Below are 22,080 nucleotides of genomic sequence, written 5' to 3'. Positions count from 1 at the left end.
CACTGCCTCAGAGGCCTATTGAAAACAGCATTCTTGTAAGTATCCCCTACAGCTTTATTTATGCCCTAGCATTTATCACTATCTTATATCACATAATTTTTTAGTGTGCTTCTATGAACATCTCTAGTGTGTAAGCTCCATCAGGGTCAGGATTTTGTATTACTCATTGCTATATCTCTAGGCTTAGAACAGTGCTTGGCATGTGATTGGTACTCAGCATGTATTTCTTGAATGAATGAATAGACTTCCTATCAGGTCTTGCTTAGAATTTTTAACCAGTCTCCACTACAAGTCTGTTCTCATTTCACTACTTTTGAAAATTTTAAACTGCTGAATTATTTAAATTCAGTCCCACACATTTGAACTGTGCTCAGCTCTGACATCAGTGTACACGACTCTCTAGCACTTGCAACAGCTAGACACATAAACCCTCTTCTAACCCATCCTAACCAGAGGGATCTTTAGGCGTTTCATTTCTAGCATTCCTTTCTTGCTTGGAAGCCACACATAGAACATTAAAAGTGATGATGCATTTGTTGAGCTCAGATAGTGATAGACACCGAATGAGTTCTTAATAAATATTAATTTTTCTAATATTGTTAGGGAAGCACACTGATTGAAACCACCCACCCTGGCCAGGCACCATAGTAACCATTTGCATGAGTTGTTTTATGACAGAAGAGGTTCTGGTAAGGAACATGGAACTAATAAACCTCCACCAACCAGAAGAGATGGGGAAAGGTCAAAAGGAGACACCACATGTCCGACCACCTCCCAGAATCCTCCTCTCTGGCATCCATCTTGGCTGAACAAAGCATGCGCCACCAGGAAGGACTCTGAGTCAGAATGACTGGCTAAAGACAACCCGGAAACTAACCCCATCACCGTAAAACCTGAGACTGCAAGCCATGTGGCAGAACTGTTCTCCTGGGTTCCCTTACCCTCCTGCTCTCCGGCCAGGTGCCGTTTCTCAATAAAATCTCTTGCTTTGTCAGCACATGTGTCTCCTTGGACAATTCATTTCCGAGTGTTAGACAAGAGCCCAGTTTCAGGCCCTGGAAGGGGTCCCCTTTCCTGCAACAATATGATTATGAGTATGTATCCAAAAGAATTTCCAAACATTCAGAACACCCCAAATATACAGAGACAGAGAGGTGTGGGGGAAAGAAGGCACAATTTTCTCATCCACAGCTCCAGAACCATCCTGAATGGCTCCCCCAGGAAAGGGAATGCTGTCAGGCACAGGCTCTTCCTCAGAATTCAGTTTCACTTTTACACAGTTCTTGCAGGTTGTATAAGATAGCTCAGAGGCTAAGCAGAAATAAAAAAAGACGATGTCAAGAGTGTGAAGCATGGTGTTCCTTTACATCCTTAACCCTTTCTGATTCACCTGCAGGGTCGGGGGGAGAGGGGGCGGAATGGGCTTTGGTGGCAAGAAAGGAGAGGGTCCTGTTCACTTTGAACTGATGGGCTCTTCTGTTTTGAGCTCCGTGTCTCTGCTGGCTTTCTCTCATGAACGGTAGGAAATCAGCCTAGAGAGACCCAATTACCACACAGCATCTCTTGCTTTGGAAGGCTTCTCTTTACATACAATTATCTTAGAAATCTACAGGAAGTAGATTTGTAGTTTTATAGGTTGGTATACAGCTTAAAAATTCTTGTAATCCTGCCCATGAGGTTTGTGTCCAAACAGTGCAGTCTCTCCTGACAAATTTGTGACATGTTGATGAGGCTTGACCTGTGTTTTGTCTACACAGAAACTAGTGACTCCGGCATTTATTATACAACATGACAGGCAACATTCTAAGTGCTTCAGGTATGTTTCCTTATAACCTGCAATCACTCCCATCAGGAAGGCACACTGACTCTACCCATTTCATGGAGGGGAACGCTGAGGCACAGAGAGTTTAGTCGGTAACTTGCCCTGCTGGAGGTCACTCATGAAGAAGTGACAGCTGGGATGCAAACCCAGGTAGTCTGGCTCAAGAACCTGCCTGCCCAGCACTCCACTCTTCTGCCTCTGAAACTGGAGAATTACAGGGGAGTCAGAAGCAAATGCTTTTCAAAATTGACACTGCCTCTCTCTCTGCCTTTAACTGCAGTGTTCTGATTCACCACAACTCGTGAGGCTTAGCAGGTAGAAATGGGATCACAGCAGCCTAGGAGAAGACAGAATGAGCTTCCTGGGGCTTCTTCCAAAAGCATCTGTGCAGTTCGTTGTAAGGCGCTTTCCTGGATGAGGAGGGGGAGGTCTTGAGGGTCTAGAAAAGTGGGGGAGGAGGGGTTCTGATATCACATGTCACCAAGGTAGCCCTCTGAGGCCAGACTGAGCTGGACACAGCCTCTCTGAGCAGCACAATTGTGCCCTTTGTCTCTCTGCCTTCAATACTCTAATGGTAGCCCTACTACATAAATATATTCGTTTCCCTGGTGGCTCAGATGGTAAGGAATCTGCCTGCAATGCAGGAGACCCAGATTCGATCCCAGGGTTGGGGAGATCTCCTGGGGAAGGAAATGCCAACCTAATTCATTATTCTTGCCTGGAGCATTTCATGGACAGAAGAGTCCAAAGAATTGAACATGACTTAGAGACTTAAACCACCACAATACATAAATACTACATATATTTCATATTTAACACCAACATTCAGAACTTCCCTGGTGGCTCAGATGGTAAAGCGTCTGTCTACAATGTGGGAGACCTGGGTTCGATCCCTGGGTTGGGAAGATCCCCTGGAGAAGGAAATGGCAATCCACTCCAGTACTATTGCCTGGAAAATCCCATGGACAGATGAGCCTGGTAGGCTACAGCCCATGGGGTCGCAAAGAGTCATCAACCAAGTGAAATAGGTTGCAGTTATTTCCTCTTGCATTTTAACACTAATGACCATTTCAGAATCCCCAGCAGATCACCCTACATGTCAGAAGGTAAGGAAATGAGAAAGTGGGAAGGATGAACTTGTGTACAGGAGGGGAACATGTTGCTAGGCTCCTTTTCTGGTGAGTTTGCTTACAACTGAAAAGCTCTCTGGCCTCTGAACCTAAATGGCTTTATCTTAGCAGAGGTTAATGGGTAAATTCCTCCCCAGAGAAAAATCACTCTAAAAAGCCACATTCCAACTGGTAAGTGTGGAGAGAGCTGTCATTGTTATAGGTTAGAATGCTTGCAAATTGAAACAAACACCGCCATGTGGCTCATCTGTTTAGGGTCCCATGAAGCAGAATATACATCCTTTCCGAATTCCTGCTAAAAAGAAATGAATGGACAGAGTCAGAAAGGGACATGTTTTCCCAAGGCAGACATGGCAATGCGCACCCCCAGCCACACTGGTTTCTTCTAAGGTATGTGCTTTAATATGGCTCCTAGTCTAGAAGACACCACATGTGAAGAAAGTCAACAGAGGCAGAGTTAACCTCAAATTGAGACATGGACTTTTCCCCCCTCATTAAAATAATTGGAAACTAGTTTATAAGAACATTGAGCTAATGTTCTAGCCCTACAGCTACTGTATCTAATAGGAGTTGAGATTCTCTCTCCAAGCAATTGTCTTGGCACATGTGAAATTGATGATGTATCTTTTTGGATGGGTAATTCAATCTTGGAATATTCCAGTGAGTCTTAATAATCCCTGACCAGGGAAATGGCATGCACTGACTTTTAATCCAGTTATATTCTAATTTCCTCTCAGCATGTGGAGGCAGGTCAACACATTTTCATTAGCAATAATGAAGATCAACCAATAAGTCAAAGACTAACATTTGTCTTAGATTTGAAAATAAATCATATTTAAAAAAACATGAGAGACAGAAAATATGTGGTATCAGATTCAATATTTTAGACAGGGCACAAATTAAATTGTAAGACTATAAGTGACCAGGTAATCAATTTTCGAGTGCTCTACTCTAAGAAAATTAAGATGATAAAAAGAGATTAAAAATGAAAACTGTAGCTGCTTCTGTGTCTATGAGGAATCGGTTAAAATTGAACGAAGGCTCTCTCAAGACTGAAAACAGCAGGTGACAACCCTCCCCCCTTTATTATGAATTAAGAAGAAATTTTAGTCTGAAACTCTTTGCAATATCACACCCCCATTCCTGGCCTCCTGCTTTCTATCAGCAACAGCTTCTTGGGACCTGATATGCTGACATGTTCCACACAAGCTTTATCAGTTTGCCATTTGAAAGATAGCGGCAAGCTCATACAAATAGGCTGTATATAAAAGTTAATAACAATTTGAAAATTGAAAGACATTTTTACACAGGTACTACTTTTTGAGCAGTGGGATTCTCTGGCTAGCCAACCATACCCACTTCATCATTATTCATTGCCTTTATTCTGGTTCCTGAGAACAGTGTCTAAAAGGAGAACTAGGAAGATGAGACTTGGAGGTCACGCTGCTTGGGTGTCCAGTCTGGGAGTTTCACTGAGTCTCTGCTTGCTTCTGGCCCAGGGGATGCACAGCTAAGGTTGGTCTAGCACCTCAGATCCTCTGTGTCTTAATTCTTGAACTGAGTGAGTTTATGTGGGTGGGGAGAGGGAGCTTTGTTGTGGGGGAAGTCAGGTGAAATAGATAAGAAAGGCAGTTTTAAAACTTTTCAACTGGAAAGCAAAATGTTATACAGAATCCCACCATATTATATAGATGCTGTGTTCTGAGTAAGTGGGAACAGGAATGAAAAAGGGTGCTGAGTCCCGCCCATTAATTTCTTCCTACCTGCTAAAGTGACCCCTGAGAGCTTTCCACAGACCCCTTTGCTACCAGGTACAAAAGCCACTGGGCTTGATGACCACAGGTGTCCCTTACCATAGAAAACCCTAATACGTTGTGAAGGGAACTGGATCACTCCCATAGCTGTGCCCCAAACGGCCTGCCCACTTGGAAGATGCCCTCACGCCATGCCTGTGTAGATCTGAGTAGAAATTACAATATGCCACCTTTTCCATACCCCCATCTGTAAGTTAGGGGTGGGATAGAGTATTCACATAGTGCATTGGATTGTGAGACTTTAAGTAAGAGAAACCAAAGATAAGATGCATTTAACGCACTTCCTGGTCTCTTCTATGATTTTATTATTCTCTTCTAGCTTTTGTTCAAAATACTCTATCTAAGTACATTTCTTTGACACACTCATTTATTACTCCTTGTAAAGAGCATAACTTAAACTTCTAAAAAGTGTGAGGTTGTGAGTGCCTAAAGGCACAGAATCACTCACGAGAATACATTTATTCCCTCAGTGAGCATCCAATGAATGCCTACTCTGTGCAAGTCATGTGGGATACAAAGACCCTTAAGGAGTTCAGCGTCCAGTAGTGGAGACAGACAAGTGAACAGAAAGGCAGTACTGCCACAGCAGAGATAAATACTAGTGGAGTCTTGACCAGGAGGCCAACCAGAGTGGGATGACTGAATTCTGAAGAATGCATTGAGTGGAAGCTGGCAGTGAAGGTAGAAGTGCCTCCTGGGCAGAGGATACAGCATGTACAACTGCCAGGACCCATGATGGCAGGTAGGAGGGGTGGGGAGGTGATTGCAAGTGGTTCTACAAGCAGCGACCATAAGTAAGATGGAGAGATGTGATCTGAAAGATGTGATCTTAGAGATGTGATCTTTAAGCTGATCTTAAAGTTCCTTCTATGAAATACTACAAAGGCTGAATTTTATACTAAAGGTCATGGAAACTTCTGAAGGGTCTTAAACAGGGTCCTGACCACAAAGTGAAAGATGTCTTAGATGCTCCCTAGTTGAGGCAACTTGCTTGGGTGAGAAAAATTAGATCCTCTGAAGGGACACAGCTCTGAGCCCAGGTACCAGACATGAAGGTTGAGAGTGAATTAAATTTCTACTTTCACAATGCCCCTCAGCCAGGTGCCTTCATGCAGTGTACAAACTGCCCAGCAGCAGGGCAGTACCCCCAGGCAGAGGACAGGTTAAGAGTGCTCTGCCAGAACAATGGCAGAAGCCATGAAATGAAAACAAAGCTAGAGGAGCAGAGGTGTTTGGAAAAGAGAAATATAAGGACTTGGTCATGAGTTGAGACAGCAGAGGAGCTTCCCTGGTGGCTCACACAGTTAAGAATCTGCCTGAAATACAGAATACCTGGGTTCGATCCCTGGGTCAGGAAGATCCCCAGAGAAGGGAAAGGCTACCCACTCCAGTATTCTTGCTTGGAGAATTCCATGGACAGAGAGCCTGGTGGGCAACAGTCCAAGGGATTGCAGAGTCGGACATGACTGAGCAGCCACTGATCACTGAGACAGAAGAAGGGGTCATGGGTGGATCCCCCATACTGGGCTTGACTGGGTGGGCAGAGGTCCAGGTAATCATGGTTAAAAATCCAGAAGGAGTGAGTACCAGCTTTGGTGAAAAGCTGATCAACTCTATTTGGATAAGCTTCCATTGTGGTTTCATGGAGCATTCAGCTGGAAATGTCCAATAGCCTGTTGGATATATGGTTTGAAGTACAGGTTAAGACGTATTGCCTAGTACGTATGGAAGCTATCAATACGCAGAAAAGGGCTGAAGTTGTGGGAACTAAGATCACTCAAGCTATGGTAGACTAGAAAAGATAAGGATTTATTAAAGATTTCATTTTAATCACTTATCTTTTATTGACAGCCTCTGCAATGCCTTGTAGATGAAACAATGACCAACTACACTTCCTTCTTTGTTTTCTTCTTTTATTTTTAATTAAAAAAAATGTTTTATGTCCAGAGTTGTGGTACTTGCTGTTTGAAAACCTGATCTTAAGCTTTCATAGAGGAAAAAAATAATTGATTTTTCCCATCAAAGCCTGTTTACACTTCAGCTATGTGGGGCAGGGAACCAAACGTTCAAACAGTTTCTAGAAATGTGCCTTTGTTTTTTTGGATCTGATTTGTGATTGTTTTGAAGTGAATGTGATGGCTTTGGCATTAGGCATTTTAGGAGCTGCTGTGTGTTTCTGGCTAAATCTGAGTTGCTACTACAAAAAAAGGAAACTGAAGCAGCTAATTAGATAAAAGAAGCTAAGCACAGCCATGAATTACAGAATTTCCAGGCAAAATGGTGTTTCAATTCCAACACACTTTTCTATCACCACCAATTAGAACAAATGCAAGAAGGCAGCTGAGCTTGGAAATAGAGCATTATCTGGCCTTGAAGCTTGATTGGGATGCAGTCCCTTGTAGCCAGGAGCTAATACAGATGTGTTAGCAGAAGCACATTCCAATGGATTCTTAAGCAAGGTGTCTGCAACTGTTAATATCCAAGGATAGTAAAGGCTCTGTTTAACAATACAGGTGTAATAATAAGAAAATAAACCTTAAACTAGCTTTCGTTTTTTTAATTCAATCTACAAATATTTACTGAATGCATTTTATGTGGCAGGTATTCTTAAGCACCATATGCCCTCTCACTAAATCTTTCATATGTTGGCTGCTGGATTTGTCTTCATGAATTCTATGTCATGATTTTCTGGGTCTCGGTAGAACTGCCTGCTGTACATATTCTAAGGGTACCCTTTTACTTGTCTGATGGGGTTTCCTGTTACTTGTCTATACTCTTAAGTAATACGATGTTCTCAGTCACTCAGTGATGTCCAACTCTTTGCAATTCCATGGACTGTAGCTCACCAGGCTCCTGTGTTCATGGGATTCTCCAGTTAAGAATACTGAAGTGGGTTGCCATTCCTTTCTCCAGGGGATCTATCCCACTCAGGGACTGAACCCCGGTCTCCTGCATTGGAGGTGGATTCTTTACTGTCGAGTCATTAGGAAAGCCCAAGTAATATGATAGCTTCTTTCCCAGAGTATTGGCTTTCTAGGCATTTTCCTAATACCAAGGAAAGGTATCACTGATTCATATGTAATAAGCCCATCTTATTTTCCATTTAAGAGGAAAATAAGCCGAGTGCTCATGTCTGGATAACTGGTGGGAAACAGCTTTTTATCTTTTGTATGTCTGGGGAACGAACTACTGATAACTAACTACAGACTGGGGACTGCTATGTTGGTTGTGACCACTCCTCCTTTTGATATGGTAATTATGTCCTCAAACACTCCTTTGGAAGAGACAGGAACCTCAGAATCACTCCCAGTGGGAAAGAAATGACCCAGTCATGGAGGGAGGTAGCATCTGTCTTTGCCAGCTGACATGCAGGGAATTTGTTGGGGAAAAAAATACAATATACCACATATTCATAGATTAGTAGGGACTTTGTGTCCATTAGAAAACAATTCTTTGGAAACACCTACTCTTTTAGCATGGATGACATCCTTTAGGTTAACTACATGATCCAAGAGCTGAGCAAAGGAAGGAGAGCTTCAAGCTCAGGTGTGAGGTGGCATTGCCAAATGCACATTTATCAGGAATAAATATAAAGCAACTCACACAAGGTATCTTGGTTAAGGGGAAATGATTTAATTGTGAAAGATTAGCTTTGCCCATTGTTCAGGAAAGCATTCATTGCATATACGACCTAATAGCCAGCATAATTCTTTGGGTCTAGGTAAACCATTAGATCCCCTCTTTGTATTTATGCTATGCAATTTTTACCCCAGAGATGTGCACATAATTTTGCTAGATTTTCAAATTCTATACTCTGTTCTGCTGCTGCTGCTGCTAAGTCGCTTCAGTCGTGTCCGACTCTGTGCGATCCCATAGATGGCAGCCCACCAGGCTCCACTGTCCCTGGGATTCTCCAGGGAAGAACACTGGAGTGGGTTGCCATTTCCTTCTCCAATGCATGAAAGTGAAAAGTGAAAGGGAAGTCGCTCAGTCGTGTCTGACTCTTAGTGACCCCATGGACTGCAGCCTACCAGGCTCCTCCATCCATGGGATTTTTCCAGGCAAGAGTACTGGAGTGGGTTGCCATGGCCTTCTCCGATATTCTGCTCTATGAAGAGATAAAACTGTGAAGGGAGATATCTTTAGCTACCCACGTGTCTCTCCTTCGCTGGAGCCCATTTGCCATTCTGGAACGTGTGGGAAAGTTTGCACGTGAATAGGTCTAGGGCAGATGGAAGCCTGAGGAAGCAACTTCAAGAGAGACACAGGTAAGAAAGGAAGGTTTTGACTGTATGCAAAGTAGGTGTGTCTGTGGCAAGGCAGAGATGCAGAGTTACATAGACAAGAGAGAAAGAATAGGGCCATTTTGGAGAAATAATTCTCTTAAATTTATTCAGTTATTTGTTGAGTTTGTTTACCAGGCATTATCCATCATCAACCTTCTATCTTTATAGCTCTCTATCAGGCACTAGTTTTGAACCTGTAGACACCAAATAACCAAGGCTCAGCTTACTGTAACCCAAGTCACTTGTACGGTTACTCTGTGTACAGATTCTTCTTGATCGCAGGAGGGAGATGTTTTCTAATTTAGGTAATAGGTTGAACTTGTGTAATAGTTAACTGGTCTTATTTTACATAGTTTCCTTTGAGATGGATCAAAAATATTTTTCTTATAGAAAAAAAAAAAATTCCCTCCAAGATTGGTCCTCTCTTCTTTTCATAGAATTAAAGCAATTTGGCTATTAAGAGAGAAATAACTTGTTTAAACTTGTTTTCTTTTTGACTCCATTTGACAAACCTGGTTCAGTTCAGTTTAGTTCAGTCGCTCAGTTGTGTCCGACTCTTTGCAACCCCATGAACCACAGCACCCCAGGCCTCCCTATCCATCACCAACTGCCGGAGTCTACCAAAACCCATGTCCATTGAGTTGGTGATGCCATCCAACCATCTCATCCTCTGTCGTCCCCTTCTCCTCCTGCCCTCAATCTTTCCCAGTATCAGGGTCTTTTCAAACCTGGTCACTTCTTTATAAAAAAGCATGTTTGAACTCTCCTGTATCTTTCCTTGGCCTCGTTCACTCGTCCTGATAAAGCTATGTAAAGAACATAGCTTTATCAGGACCAGTGAATGTTCTCCCTTGCTCTTGACTTACTAACACAGGATGCAATTAACTCAGGCATCTTTGCTTTTATGGCACACGTACAGTATTTTAAACTTGAAATGGGTTCCCTTGAAAGAATAACCAATCTCTTTTGAAGGTCTCTTTGGAATTGTTTATTACAGAACTGTCGACACGTAGAGAAATGACCTAAGCACACTGTAGGCCCAATTCAATCCTCGGGGACTCTAATTTTAAGCAGGAATTTTTGTAATTTCTTGCCTGAGTTAAGTGTGTTCATTTCAGCATAATAAAGAGCTTTACACATGATCAAGTGTAGTATTAAGAGAAGATGATACTGAAAATGGTGACTCTATTCATCCATGTCCTCACTCAACAGACACTTACTGAAGAAGTCAAAAGGCCAGACTCTGAGAGCTCAGCATACAAAGATGAGTAAGACACAGCTGCTGCCCTTGCCAGGGAGACAGAAAAGCAGACGAATAATTGCCATCAGTGTGAAGAGCACAGTAATGGGAGTATAGGTCAGGCACAATGGTGGGCCCCAGGAGAGGGTGATAATCAGAGGGACTTGACTGAGCTTTCCCAAGCAGAATTACTTCCTGTTGTTTCCTGATTTTTATGGTACCCCAGTGATAAATGTGCAATAGCGAAGAATCACTCTTCAGACTGATTTCTCAAGTACCAAAATATAACACTGCGTTCTGGAAAGTAGGACAGCTTGTAATCACTCCTCCAGTCTTGTCGCTGGCTGCAACTAAAGAGGAAAAACTGCTCCGTGCAAACATGCATTTTGTACCTTTGCTGAAGAATGGATGTGATCTGCTTGCAGAAATCTTCTCCATTTTGAGAAAACTCCTTCAGGTTCTTGTATACTTTATTATACTGAAACAGAAAAGATGTACAGAAGGGTTAGGAGCACTCCCAAAGACCGAACTGCTGTAAATTCAGAATGCTGCTGTGATGAGGGCTGTCTTCGTAAATGATTCTGCAGCTACAGAATGCACACTTTGATGAGTTCTTAAAAATAAAGAGGAAGTCTCTTCTGTCTGGATGTGAAAGACTCTGGAGAACTTTTCAAAAATAGAGCTGGTCTATCTGTTTCTTCCTAGGCCAAATGCAAACTCTTCATCAGTGGGTGAAGTTGGATTCCTGTCACTCCTTTTAGTCCCAGGAAAGCTAAAAATACATCCTGAAATACACTGCAGATTCATGTTATGTCACCCCCACAAATTCCAATATATTTCTGGACCTCATGACAAACCCTGAACCATTAAAGTGAGTCTTTCTTGACTGTGATAGAAAACGTAAGTAAATAATTTGTTAATAAAATTTCTCCTAGTCCCCTCTATATCTCATTGAACTTTCGTAATAAGAATGTTATAATAATGAGGTGAACATTTTGGTTGAACCAAACCTTTATATATTTATAAATAAACCTTTATCAGTGTATCTATATATGAATTTAGTTGTAGACAAAAATATTCCAATCGAGAGATTTTTGTCATGTGGCTCAAAACTCCACAATGTTCTTCTGAACATTGTATTGCTGAGGCTAGACATAGATGATGATTGCCCATAGGAAGAGGGTGTCAATTGATTCTGCTGCTTTCCTGACAACAGAGTGGGTGAGAGAGGTGATCTAGTCTCAAACGCATCATCTCGGTGTTTCCATCTGGGAGATGGGATGGCCCATGTCATTTTTCAAAACGAGATTGCACCCAGGAGGATGCAAATTCTGTGTAGACTGAGTGTCATGCAGTGACTCTGCTCAGACAATGAGCCAGCCCCTTTCTGACCTCAGATGTCGTGAGCATGCTGCTGGTCACCCTGCTGAGAAGGAGAAAGGACAGGAAACTCAGACTTCCTGAGAACCTCCTATGGGACAACCATGTTTCCATACAGGAATCTTCAGTGCAAGACAACTTCTCAGCTGTCAGCCAGCACCTGGAGTAAGGGGCTGGTAGACTGGCAAATAGGACAGAGGGCACAGAGGAATAAAATCCTGGAGAAAGGACCAAAACAGGCCCCTACCTGCAGGGGTGGGACCAACCGACACTAGGATGTAGTGACATACTCTTATAGATACTACATCCTTTGATCTTTATGCAGTAGTTTAACTTTCCCCTGAATTTAACACAGAAAGCCACCACAGGACCTGGTAGATGCACAATAGGAGAAAACAGCCTCACTGAAACCACCCAGAACACAAGGACTGGGGTCAGAGTGCAAAGGTATTTAGAAGGACATTGTTGACTCCTAAAGCAAGGTTTGCAAAATCACAGGTTTACAGCACCGTCAGACACCTGGATAAGGGAGAGCAGGCTGGGAACGGTGAGCTGGAGGGACGGCTGCCACAGCAACTCTGGACCACAGACCAGCTTTCTTGTCCAAAAAAGCTGAAATGAGGATTGGGATCTGAAAATATATATTTTTTTTAATTGCAGCAAACGAGTCACAAAATTTTAAACTATCTTCCAAGCAAGCAAAACACACTTGGGTGTAGCCTTCATTATGAAGAAATGACTCTCTCAAATGAACTTACTTACAAAACAGAAAGAGACTCATGGACTTCAAAAATGAATTTATGGTTGCTCGGGGGAGGGGATAGTTAGGGAGTTTGGGAAGGTCACTGCTGTATTCAAAATGGATAACCAACAAGGACCTATTGTATAGCACATGGAGCTCTACTCAGTGTTATATGCCAGCCTGGATGGGAGCGGGTTTTGGGTTTTGGATGCAAGTATATGTATGGCCAAGTCCCCTTGCTGTTCACTGAAATTACAACAACATTAATAGGCTATACGTGCTCAGCTGTGTCCAACTCTTTGCAACTCTATGGACTATAGCCCTCCAGGCTCCTCTGTCCATGGGGTTTTCCAGGCAAGAAGACTGGAGTGTAGAGCCATTCCCTTCTCCAGGGGTTCTTCCTGACCCAGGGATTGAACCCACATCTCCTGTGTCTCCTGCATTGGCAGGTGGATTCTTTAACACTGAGCCACCTGTGAAGCCGATTGGTTATACCTCAATACAAAATAAAGTTTAAAGTTTGCAAAGAAAAAAAGAAATGATTCTCCTCTGAGGCATGAGAGTAAAATCACAGTGTGGCAACCAAGATTTCTCATTTTTATTTTCATAAACGTAAATTGTTATCTGTGAATGACATGATACTCTCAGGCCTCTTCTTCCCCTTACAAGTACAATGGGAGAGTTTGGTAAGCACTTTAAAATTGCTTAGCTTTTTTGTTTATTTCTTAGTCACCTAAACATTTTCACTAAATTCTCCCTTAAGCCTTTTATTTCCTTCCCATAACACTGAATAACATCAATAAAACATAACTAGGTATCATGAAAAGAAAATAGAGAAATGTTAAGCAGGCACATGCCCTTGGAATAAAGTCATTTCTCAACCTCTCTCCCCCTTATGTGTAGCCATGCAATTAAATGCTTCCCAAAGGGAGATGGGTGAAAGTTCATGTTGGGCTTCAGTGAAAATTCCTTCCTCCTCTTTCCTGAATCTGGGAATTAAAATGACAGCTGTGCCATAAGGTTATCTTGAGGGTGGATGCCACATGCTAAGATTTTAGGTCAGAAAGAGAGAGAGCCTGGATCCTGAGGGCCTCTATCTGAGCCCTAACTCTCTACTTAGGGACATATTTTATGTATGGGAGGACTATAACAATAGACTTTCTTTTTCAAAGCCACTCTTATTTTGCATTTCTAAAATATATAGCTAAACATTATTCTAAATCAGAGTCTGTTTTTTTTTTTTTTTAACATCTACAAGTGATTTATTTATTGTTTGTTTGTCTTATTTTTACAATGTTGTGTTGGTTTCTGCCATACAACAATGTGAACTAGCCATAATTATACATATATCTCTTCCCTCCCTCGCCTCCCCCAATCCCACCCTCCAGGTCATTACAGAGCCCAGACTTTTTGTTTTAAATTACGAAACATTATTATGTTTCAGAAATAATAATAATACATACACTAATTATGATATCCCTTTATATTCATGCTACCTAAGTTACAGAGATAACAACACATTTCTGCTCTTTTTTCAACATTGCAATATTGTGATATTTTCTTTCTTTCTTTCTTTTTTTTGACCAAGCCAAGCTGCTTGTGGGATCTCAGTTCCCTGACCAGAGCTTGAACCCAGGCTACACAATGAAAGCCTGGAATCCTAACTACTAGGCCACCAGAGAACTCTGTTTCTGCTCTTTTTAAGCAACATTTTCTTTCCCTTTCATAATTTCTTTGACTATTCTTGTGCAATTGTTCTTCCCTATGAACATTTATCTAATTACAATTTTTAAAAATCCCCACTGAGATCTTAATTGGAATTGCATTACATCTATACATCTCAATTTGAGGAAATTAACTTTTTTATGGTATTTAGACTTCCCATCCAAGGGCACAGTAAGTCTTTTCATTAGTTCAAATCTTATTTCATGTTCAATAAAATTTTATGATTTTTTTTATAGGTCCTGTAGCATTCTTGTTTATTTAGAAATATCTCAAAGTATTACACAGTATTAAGCAGTGTCTTTTGAAATAGCATCCTGTTTCTCTCTCTAGCTTACACCAAAGCAGAAATAAAGACTCAACAAAAACATCAGGGGGCCATGTGCAGGGGAGAAAGATTTGGATGCTTGCTTGCAAAGTGAGTTTTTCTGCTCTTAAACACTATAAGGTCCAATTTCGGCCATCTGATGCAAAGAGCTGAGTCAAGACCCTAATGCTGGGAAAGATTGAAGGCAAAAGGAGAAGCGAGTGGCAGAAGATGAGATGGTTAGATAGTGTCACTGACTCAATGGACATGAATTTGAGCAAACTCCAGGAGATAGTGGAGACCAGGGATGCCTGGTGTGCTGCAGCCCAGCAGGTCGCAAAGAGTCGGACATGGCTCAGTGACTGAACAATAACAAGGCGGAGACAAAGCAGAGAGCCAGATGGAAGGATTTGGAGCCTTCAGAGCAGAAGTGAGGAGAAGAAACTCCCACCTGGAAAACCAGGAGTGGAGGGAAGGGTCTCTGTGATGAGCTGTCTGAGGGCACGGACCCCCGCAGCCCACCATCACCAGAAGAGACGATTTGCAACCAAAGTCCTGGGGAAAGAATCGGGTGTCTCAGACACCATGTGTGAGGATGGGGCCACTAGGAGAAACCTTGTCCCTAACGGAAGTGGGAATGAGCAGAACCGGTTGAGAATTTTTCCCTGTCCTGGGGCTACTGCATTTCCTGAACTTATCAAGGCATCAAAACTCTCCAAGACACATTTAAAAAATACCATCTTCCGAGAACAGCACTGAAACATGTATATTACCATATGTAAAATAGATGATCAGTGCAAGTTTGATTCATGAAACAGGGCACGCAAAAGCCTGTGCTCAGGGACAACCCAGAGAGATAGGGTGGGCAGGAAGGTGGGGGAGGGGGGTTTAGGATGGGGGGGACACATGTATACCTGTGACCAATTCATGTTGATGTATGGCAAAAACCATCACAATATTGTAAAGTAATTATTCTCCAATTAAAATCAATAAATTAATTTTTAAAAATACTATCTCCAGAAGACTAGTTCTAGGAAGTCAGACAGCTCTGAAAGTTTATAAACCAGTGATTCAAAACTCAACTGCTTTTAGTGTAGAGTGGGTGAGCTATGGAAGTCTGGAGACCGCCTATCTTTTTCAAAGGTATTCATAGTTATCTATTTTAAATAAGAGTCTGCTCAAATCAATCATATCTTATGGCTTCAACTGCCCCTGAGAGTCCCGGTTTTAGATTTTGGAAGATTTCCTGTCATTTAATAGACTAGTACTTCCTTTTTTCACATCATGGTATCTGTAGAAAATGATATCTGTGCTAGAACAATGTGATAAATGGACAAAGTTGTTCAAGGCAGAGGCAACTGGCCACTGAGCTCAGCCCCCCAGCTATACCCTACCTGTAACCCCTCCCCCAAACCAGTGTGCAGATACACACAAGTTAGGAAATTCTTCAATACATTACATTGTTGTTAACTCAATGATCAAATAAAAATGGGATGTTCTGCTTATTACAGCAATGGGGAGAATCTTTAACTCTACATACAATGTACTGGACACTCCCCAACAAACTGAGATAAACAGACTGAGATAAAGGTGACATCAATAAATAAAAAAGTTGCTAAGAATACCTTCATTATTTCAGCATAACCACTTCTTTAGATTCATTGATTCTGTACTTTTCATCTTGTACTATCTATTCAGACTTGAAGATAAAAGCTGTGGAAAGCAGACTTGTGTAAACATCAAAGCAGACCCCAGAGACAATCTCATCCAGCAAGTGTGTGTGTGTGTGTGTGTGTGTGTGTAGGGGGTGGGGTGCGTATGTAAGCAGAAAATCTTGAGACCTTCTCTGCTTTGGGAGGATGAAATCTCTTGACCTTGGCTTTGGCTTTCCCTCTCCTCTCCCATCTCTCCTCCCCACTCTGTCTCACCCAGCAGAGGGGTCTCTGAAGGGATTCCATGGACCACAGTTTGGAAACTACTAAAGTCCAATCCTCTTATTTTATAGTTAAGGCCCAAACAGCAAAAGATAGCTTCATTAGTTAGGGACAGAACTGTGATTAGAAATGTTAGGGGAGCAAATCAATTAGAGAATCCATCAGAAATAAATATATTTTATAAACAGGTAGTCAGTATAATCATGCTTCCCTGGTAGCTCAGCTGGTAAAGAATTCACCTGCAATGAGGGAGACCTGAGTTCGATCCCTGAGTGGGGGAGAGTCCCCTGAAGGAGGGCATGGCAACCCACTCCAGTATTCTTGCCTGGAGAATCCCATGGACAGAGGAGCCTGGCGGGCTACAGTCCACAGGGTCACAAAGAGTCGGACAAGAAGGAAGCAACATAGCACGCACACATGCAGATAACCACACTAAGTGAACTCAGAGTGGCATTACCTTTCAGCATTATGAGCAGTGCAGATGGCCCCTCAACGTCATCAACGGGCACCGAAGAGTTTGCTCTGCTCAGAGTAATGTGGAAGATCATTTTTTCATGTTCTTTTCCCACCTACTGAACTTTTGAATATCCCACCCCTTACCAAATATTCATTCCAAGAAAGACCCTACTGTTGATCTTACATCTCCCTATGAATTTACTGTATGAACAGGCTGCTTTTCCCTGGGGTCATTAATTACCGGGAAAAAAAGATTTTTTCCTGATAAAGAGATTGCAGACTGGTGGAGAAATAAGTGGGATCTTTCTGAGACCCTAAAAATCCCTTTAGGTAGACAGCCGATGTACACAGACATTTCCTATTCTGCCGGTAAGAAAGTGTTTCTGCCCAGCCCTTGTAAGCAAATTCTGTTGGATAAATAATATCTTTACAAAAAAACTTAGTAATCTAGGCAAATGGAACATGAAATGAAAGATGAAAAATGAAAATGAAAATACTCTATATCCACCTTGGCCTAGCTGTTCTTTCTAACTTTCCATGTTTTGAATGATTAAGAAGGTAAAATTCAGCTAGTCTAGAAAAATTCACTTTATTCTAAGTGCCAGTATGAAAAGTTTGGAGGCTTTTTTTTTGGTGGGGGAGGGGTAATGATGATCTACATAGTGTTAAACAAACCTGATATTCTACTTAAATTTAATTAAATAAGCTTTTGTTCAATGCCTTTCATATGCCAGGCACTGTGCTACCGATTTCATGTGATGTAATATCCTCTAAACTAGGGGATTTCTTGTATTTATTAGGCATCCGGGTAATATTCGGAATCTCCCTGGCAGGTTGTCATAGACCGTGGGATACAGAACATTAAAGAACATAAGCTACTTCATCCTTTCCTCTTATTACTTTACAGATGAGGAAACAGGCCCACAAAATGTGAAATGGCACATCGTATGTCTCATTGATGGTGTGGGCCAAGGACAACCACACCAGATTCAAGCTGCCTGCTTATCTCTATAGTGTCCCAGAATCCCGCAGGAGCCATGGACCATTGCCCTGTCATCCTCTGAATTAGTGCCAGTTAACATCATGCAAGTTAACATCCTACAGCCCAGGCTGAACCACTGAGATGGGAAGCTCAAGTTGGCATCTGAACCCACAGGACTGTTTCAGCAGCTGACTGTGTGGCCCTGAGAGGCTGACTATGTGGACCCAAGAAAGCCTGCTTTGACAGTCCCTTCCTGGGTAGTGAAGGGGTGAGTAAAAGCAAAACCTTGGCTATAGCTTATTATTTGCGCTTGATTTCTTTGGCATTGTTTCTTAGGAAGGTGCTATTTTTTTTTTTAATGATTAGATTATTTCATTTGAAGATAATTTGATCCAGCCTGTTGCCTTACACATGGATTTGAAAATGATTTCCCTTGGCATATTTTTAGGTTTAGAAGCTAAGCTCACAGGCATTAAAGCATCAAGTCCCAGAGCCAATTCTTCTCTTTTTCAAAAACAGGACTTTAAAAAAATCTCCTTCAAATAAGTTCTGACAGTCTTAAGATTAGTTAAAAGCTCCACACAGCACTCAAGCATCGTGTGTGCTACCCTAGTGACTGATAATTTGAGCATAGACACTAACCCGGATCTGTGAGGTAGAATGGCCCAGCTATCAGTCTATTTTGTTCATTGGAGCATGACCTAAAAGAAGAGGTTTATAAATTTTTTTTGCAGACTGGTGAAATCTATTTTACTCATAAAAATATTTTCAAACTCATAAAACAAAATAACAGGATTATAAAGAAAACTATATTGATATATGTTTTATAAAACATAATTTAAAATCAGGATATTTTGTGTGCTCTTTAATTAACATACTAAATAACAAGTCTTAAAAATTACTCAAATTTTTAAGTCACACTGAGTGTGTATAAATGGTATTTCTAGATATCTGTAACCAACTCTAATGTTATATAAAAATATAAGTGATTTTCATTAGTTACAAGGTCACAGACACTGCTGTTATACTCAAAATTGGGGGAAATTCTTAGTTACAGTTAGGAACTAACACAAATAAGGAGGTCATGTTTTTTCCCATTGAAGGTCACTCAACCCACTGATTTCCATATATGGATCTACTGGGGTAGACCAAGTTCAGAACTGTAGCTAAACTACATCTTTATGAATTCTTTTTAATGTAGGAATATTGGTACAACACAATGCCTTAATCAGCACCTACTCTTCCCCCAAGTTCAAGACAGTATAATATTTTATATAACCAACCTCTTACTATTTTTTAAACTTTTTATTTTGCTTTGGGGTATAGCCGGTTAACAATGTTGTGATAGTTTCAGATGAACAGCAAAGGGGACTCAGGAAGGCTTTATGAATTAACTGTGCCCTGGGCAACCTCAGGGACTCATGAAATGGGATATTTTACAGGTGGTTAAAACTTTGGACTCATTTTGGTTTCTTCATGAAACTCCCTGTTTCACAAAGCATTCTTTTGCAGTCCACTCTGTTGTTTTCTTCTGTTCCTAAATTTCAGGCTCATCTCCACACAGCATTGTTCCCCAAGCACAAACCAGGACTGCACCAGGAAATCAACTCTAATGCTTGATGGAGATGAAACAGTTGCAAATAAATAAAGATTCCCTGACTTTAGAGGAGTCAGAAACCCTGGCTGAAGGAATATCCTCCCACTCTCTACTCCCAGACTATGATTGGTGGCACTGGGCCTAGAGAGACAACCTTCAAGTTTAGAGACAAGGACAAGAGTCCTTGGGGCAATGGTCCAGTGTAGGGAAAAGGACCTGTGCTTGTCAGGGAGGGAGAATTAAGCTGACATAGAGACGTGGTGATGGATTGTCTTGGGAGCTGCTCAAAGGAAACAGTTCTCCTAGTTCTGGATCTAGAGTCAGCCTTGGAAAGGAATGTTAGGCTTTCAGTTTTTTTAACTTGTCCCGGCTTTCCTCTCCACTATCTCACTCTTCTCTTGTTCTTGACTTTCTTCTTTAGTGATCATCGATGCCAAGTTTTTCCTTCCACTTGTTGCATCCCCCCATCCATTCACCCACCCCATGCAAAAACATCACCAAAGTATCAATGGGGAGAAAGGAGAGGAGTTAACATTTTAGTAAGGGAGCAAATGCAAGGAGTGAAAAATAAACAAATAACAAATACATAAATGATAAAAACACTTTGAAAAGTGATCTGTGCTTACCAAAAAGAGAAAAGATTGCTGGAGGAAATTTAAGGGAAGAGGAGGTTTCACTCTTAAAATCTGAATGCAACCATATTGTTGGAATTTTTTTTACGAATAGTAATACACATATTACTATTTGTAAAAACAATAGTAACATACAATAGTAATACACATACTACTATTATATTTTAAAAAGTAAAAGTAGGCAGAGCCTGTTACTATGTTCTCATTATTACTATTACTAGCCGCTATGACTTTATCTCATTTAGCACGTCTGATTCCTGACTCATTTGGTGGGATGACAGTTTCAGTTTCATCTTCACTAAGCCTATACATTCCACATCCATTGAATAAACACAAATGAAACCAAAAATTCTCTGTTGATTTTTTTCTTTAGGGTTTTATTACATCCCCTGTTGATCTGCTTCTCCACCTTTTTTTGTTTTTAAGTAAAATACTTGAAGGATGAATGCAGTCCCTTGCTTCTGATGTCACCAGTTTTAGCCTTTTGGCATCATTTCTTGGGACAACACAACAACAATCCTTGATTACTTTATTTCCTCCCCCCACCCTTTGTTTTAATTGCTTCTCATTTCCTAAATTACATCTCTGCTCTTGTGGCTAAGGACCTCACAATGTCTCTGCACTTTTGACCAACTTTCTGTTTTTTTAAATGCTCTCAGGATTGTAACAAACAAGTCAGTAAACATGTCCAAGGACCACTGCAGGCTGGACAGTGCAGCCTGTACTTCCTCCTTCGGGACTTGCAGTTCTGGACTCTAAATGAAAGGGGAAAATACGCAAAACCTTTGCACCCGACTTAATTCCCAAAGCCCCAGACTAGCTGCAGATATTCCACACGTTTGTGTGTCCTTCTACGTTCTACACTGGCACCACTGGTATGTTTCCCGAACAACCACCATCTGCGTGTAAATATAATGTTATACCCACTCAAAGTTTTTCCAAGAATAGGAAAATAAAATATGACAATTACCTGCCCTGTCATTTGCTAGAAAGAGCTCTGTTTTAAATTAAACCAAAGAACAACCACAGACTTTTGTTCCAGTGCCAATATCCAAACATGTTTGGCTTCTGAGCGTCTCAAATTTCTTAAGTTCAAATCCATTAGTATATAAATCTACTCCTCAGCCGCCTTTCACACGCAGGCACGCAAATTACACGGAGCTACTCACCGAACAGTCTGTCAGTGGGTCCCTCATGGTGAAATGCTGTTTGCTTCAGTCCTTGTACCTACACTCCGGCATTCAGGATGCTGCACCCAAAGCTGGGTGTGTCCTGGACTTCCGGGATTCAAAGGGCCTAGAGTACGTCAGTCCTTGTCAAACACTCCAAGAAGGAAGTCCCAGCCCTGGACTTTAATCCCATTTGCTTTCTGAAAAAGCAAAGAATGGCTCTGGGTCAAGAGCATTGGAGTGAGATGGTGAGAATGATTTCTGTAAATAGTTAGGGGTCAGAATACTGAGTCGTGAACTGCATGGCCTTGAAAGACAGCCCAGAGATTATAAAGTGTTCCTGGTGATTCAGTCACTCAGGGCTGGTAGTAGAGAGATTCTCTAAGCTTGCTGTATTCACTGTGTTTTGTTATTGTCTGTTTTCTGATGCTTTGACACACTGGGGCCTATGGGGTTGACGTGGAAGGATTGCCCCTTCCAGGATTAGCTAATTCCTTGAGACAGACAGCAAACAACCAACTTGTAAGCACGGTTTTGATTTGGAATACAACCAGTCCAGAGCCAGATCCGCAATCACCTCCTTTACCTACCTCTCACACATCAAGTCAATGTCCCCCTGCCCCAAACCACCCAGGGCCAAGGTATCAAACAGTTAAGACCATCCCTATACAACTAGGGCTTCCCAGGTGGCGCTAGTGGTAAAGAGCCTGCCTGCCAATGCAGGAGATGTAAGAGACTCAGGTTCAATCTCTGGGTCGGAAGATCCCCTGGAGGAGGGCATGGCAACCCACTCCAGTATTGCCTGGAGAATTCTCTGAACAGAGAAGCCTGGCGGGCTACAGTCCATAGTGTTGTGAAGGGTTGGAC

The 22,080-nt window shown here is 41.7% G+C and overlaps 1 protein-coding gene across 8 annotated transcripts in view; it reads right to left on the bottom strand.

The window, feature by feature from the left end:
* The window catches only part of NOSTRIN (nitric oxide synthase trafficking), a 65,676-nt gene extending 44,223 nt beyond the window's left edge, over positions 1 to 21,453 (bottom strand). The window contains exons 1-2 of one of the 8 annotated variants that reach the window (XM_070357879.1): positions 21,214 to 21,453; positions 10,685 to 10,770 (exon numbers count right to left, since the gene is read on the bottom strand). In XM_070357879.1, the coding sequence (XP_070213980.1) occupies positions 10,685 to 10,770; positions 21,214 to 21,240 (113 nt within the window). In that variant the 5' untranslated portion in view covers positions 21,241 to 21,453. The remainder of the gene's footprint in view (positions 1 to 10,684; positions 10,771 to 21,213) is intronic. The other 7 variants (XM_070357886.1, XM_070357895.1, XM_070357873.1 and 4 more) reach the window with 7 other exon arrangements.
* Positions 21,454 to 22,080: the final 627 nt, after the last annotated feature.

The sequence above is a fragment of the Bos mutus genome, chromosome 2, assembly GCF_027580195.1.
Source record: "Bos mutus isolate GX-2022 chromosome 2, NWIPB_WYAK_1.1, whole genome shotgun sequence".
NCBI classification, from domain to species: Eukaryota; Metazoa; Chordata; class Mammalia; order Artiodactyla; family Bovidae; genus Bos; species Bos mutus.
Note: the sequence above shows the minus strand (reverse complement) of the source record. Positions and strands in the feature narration are given on the sequence as shown.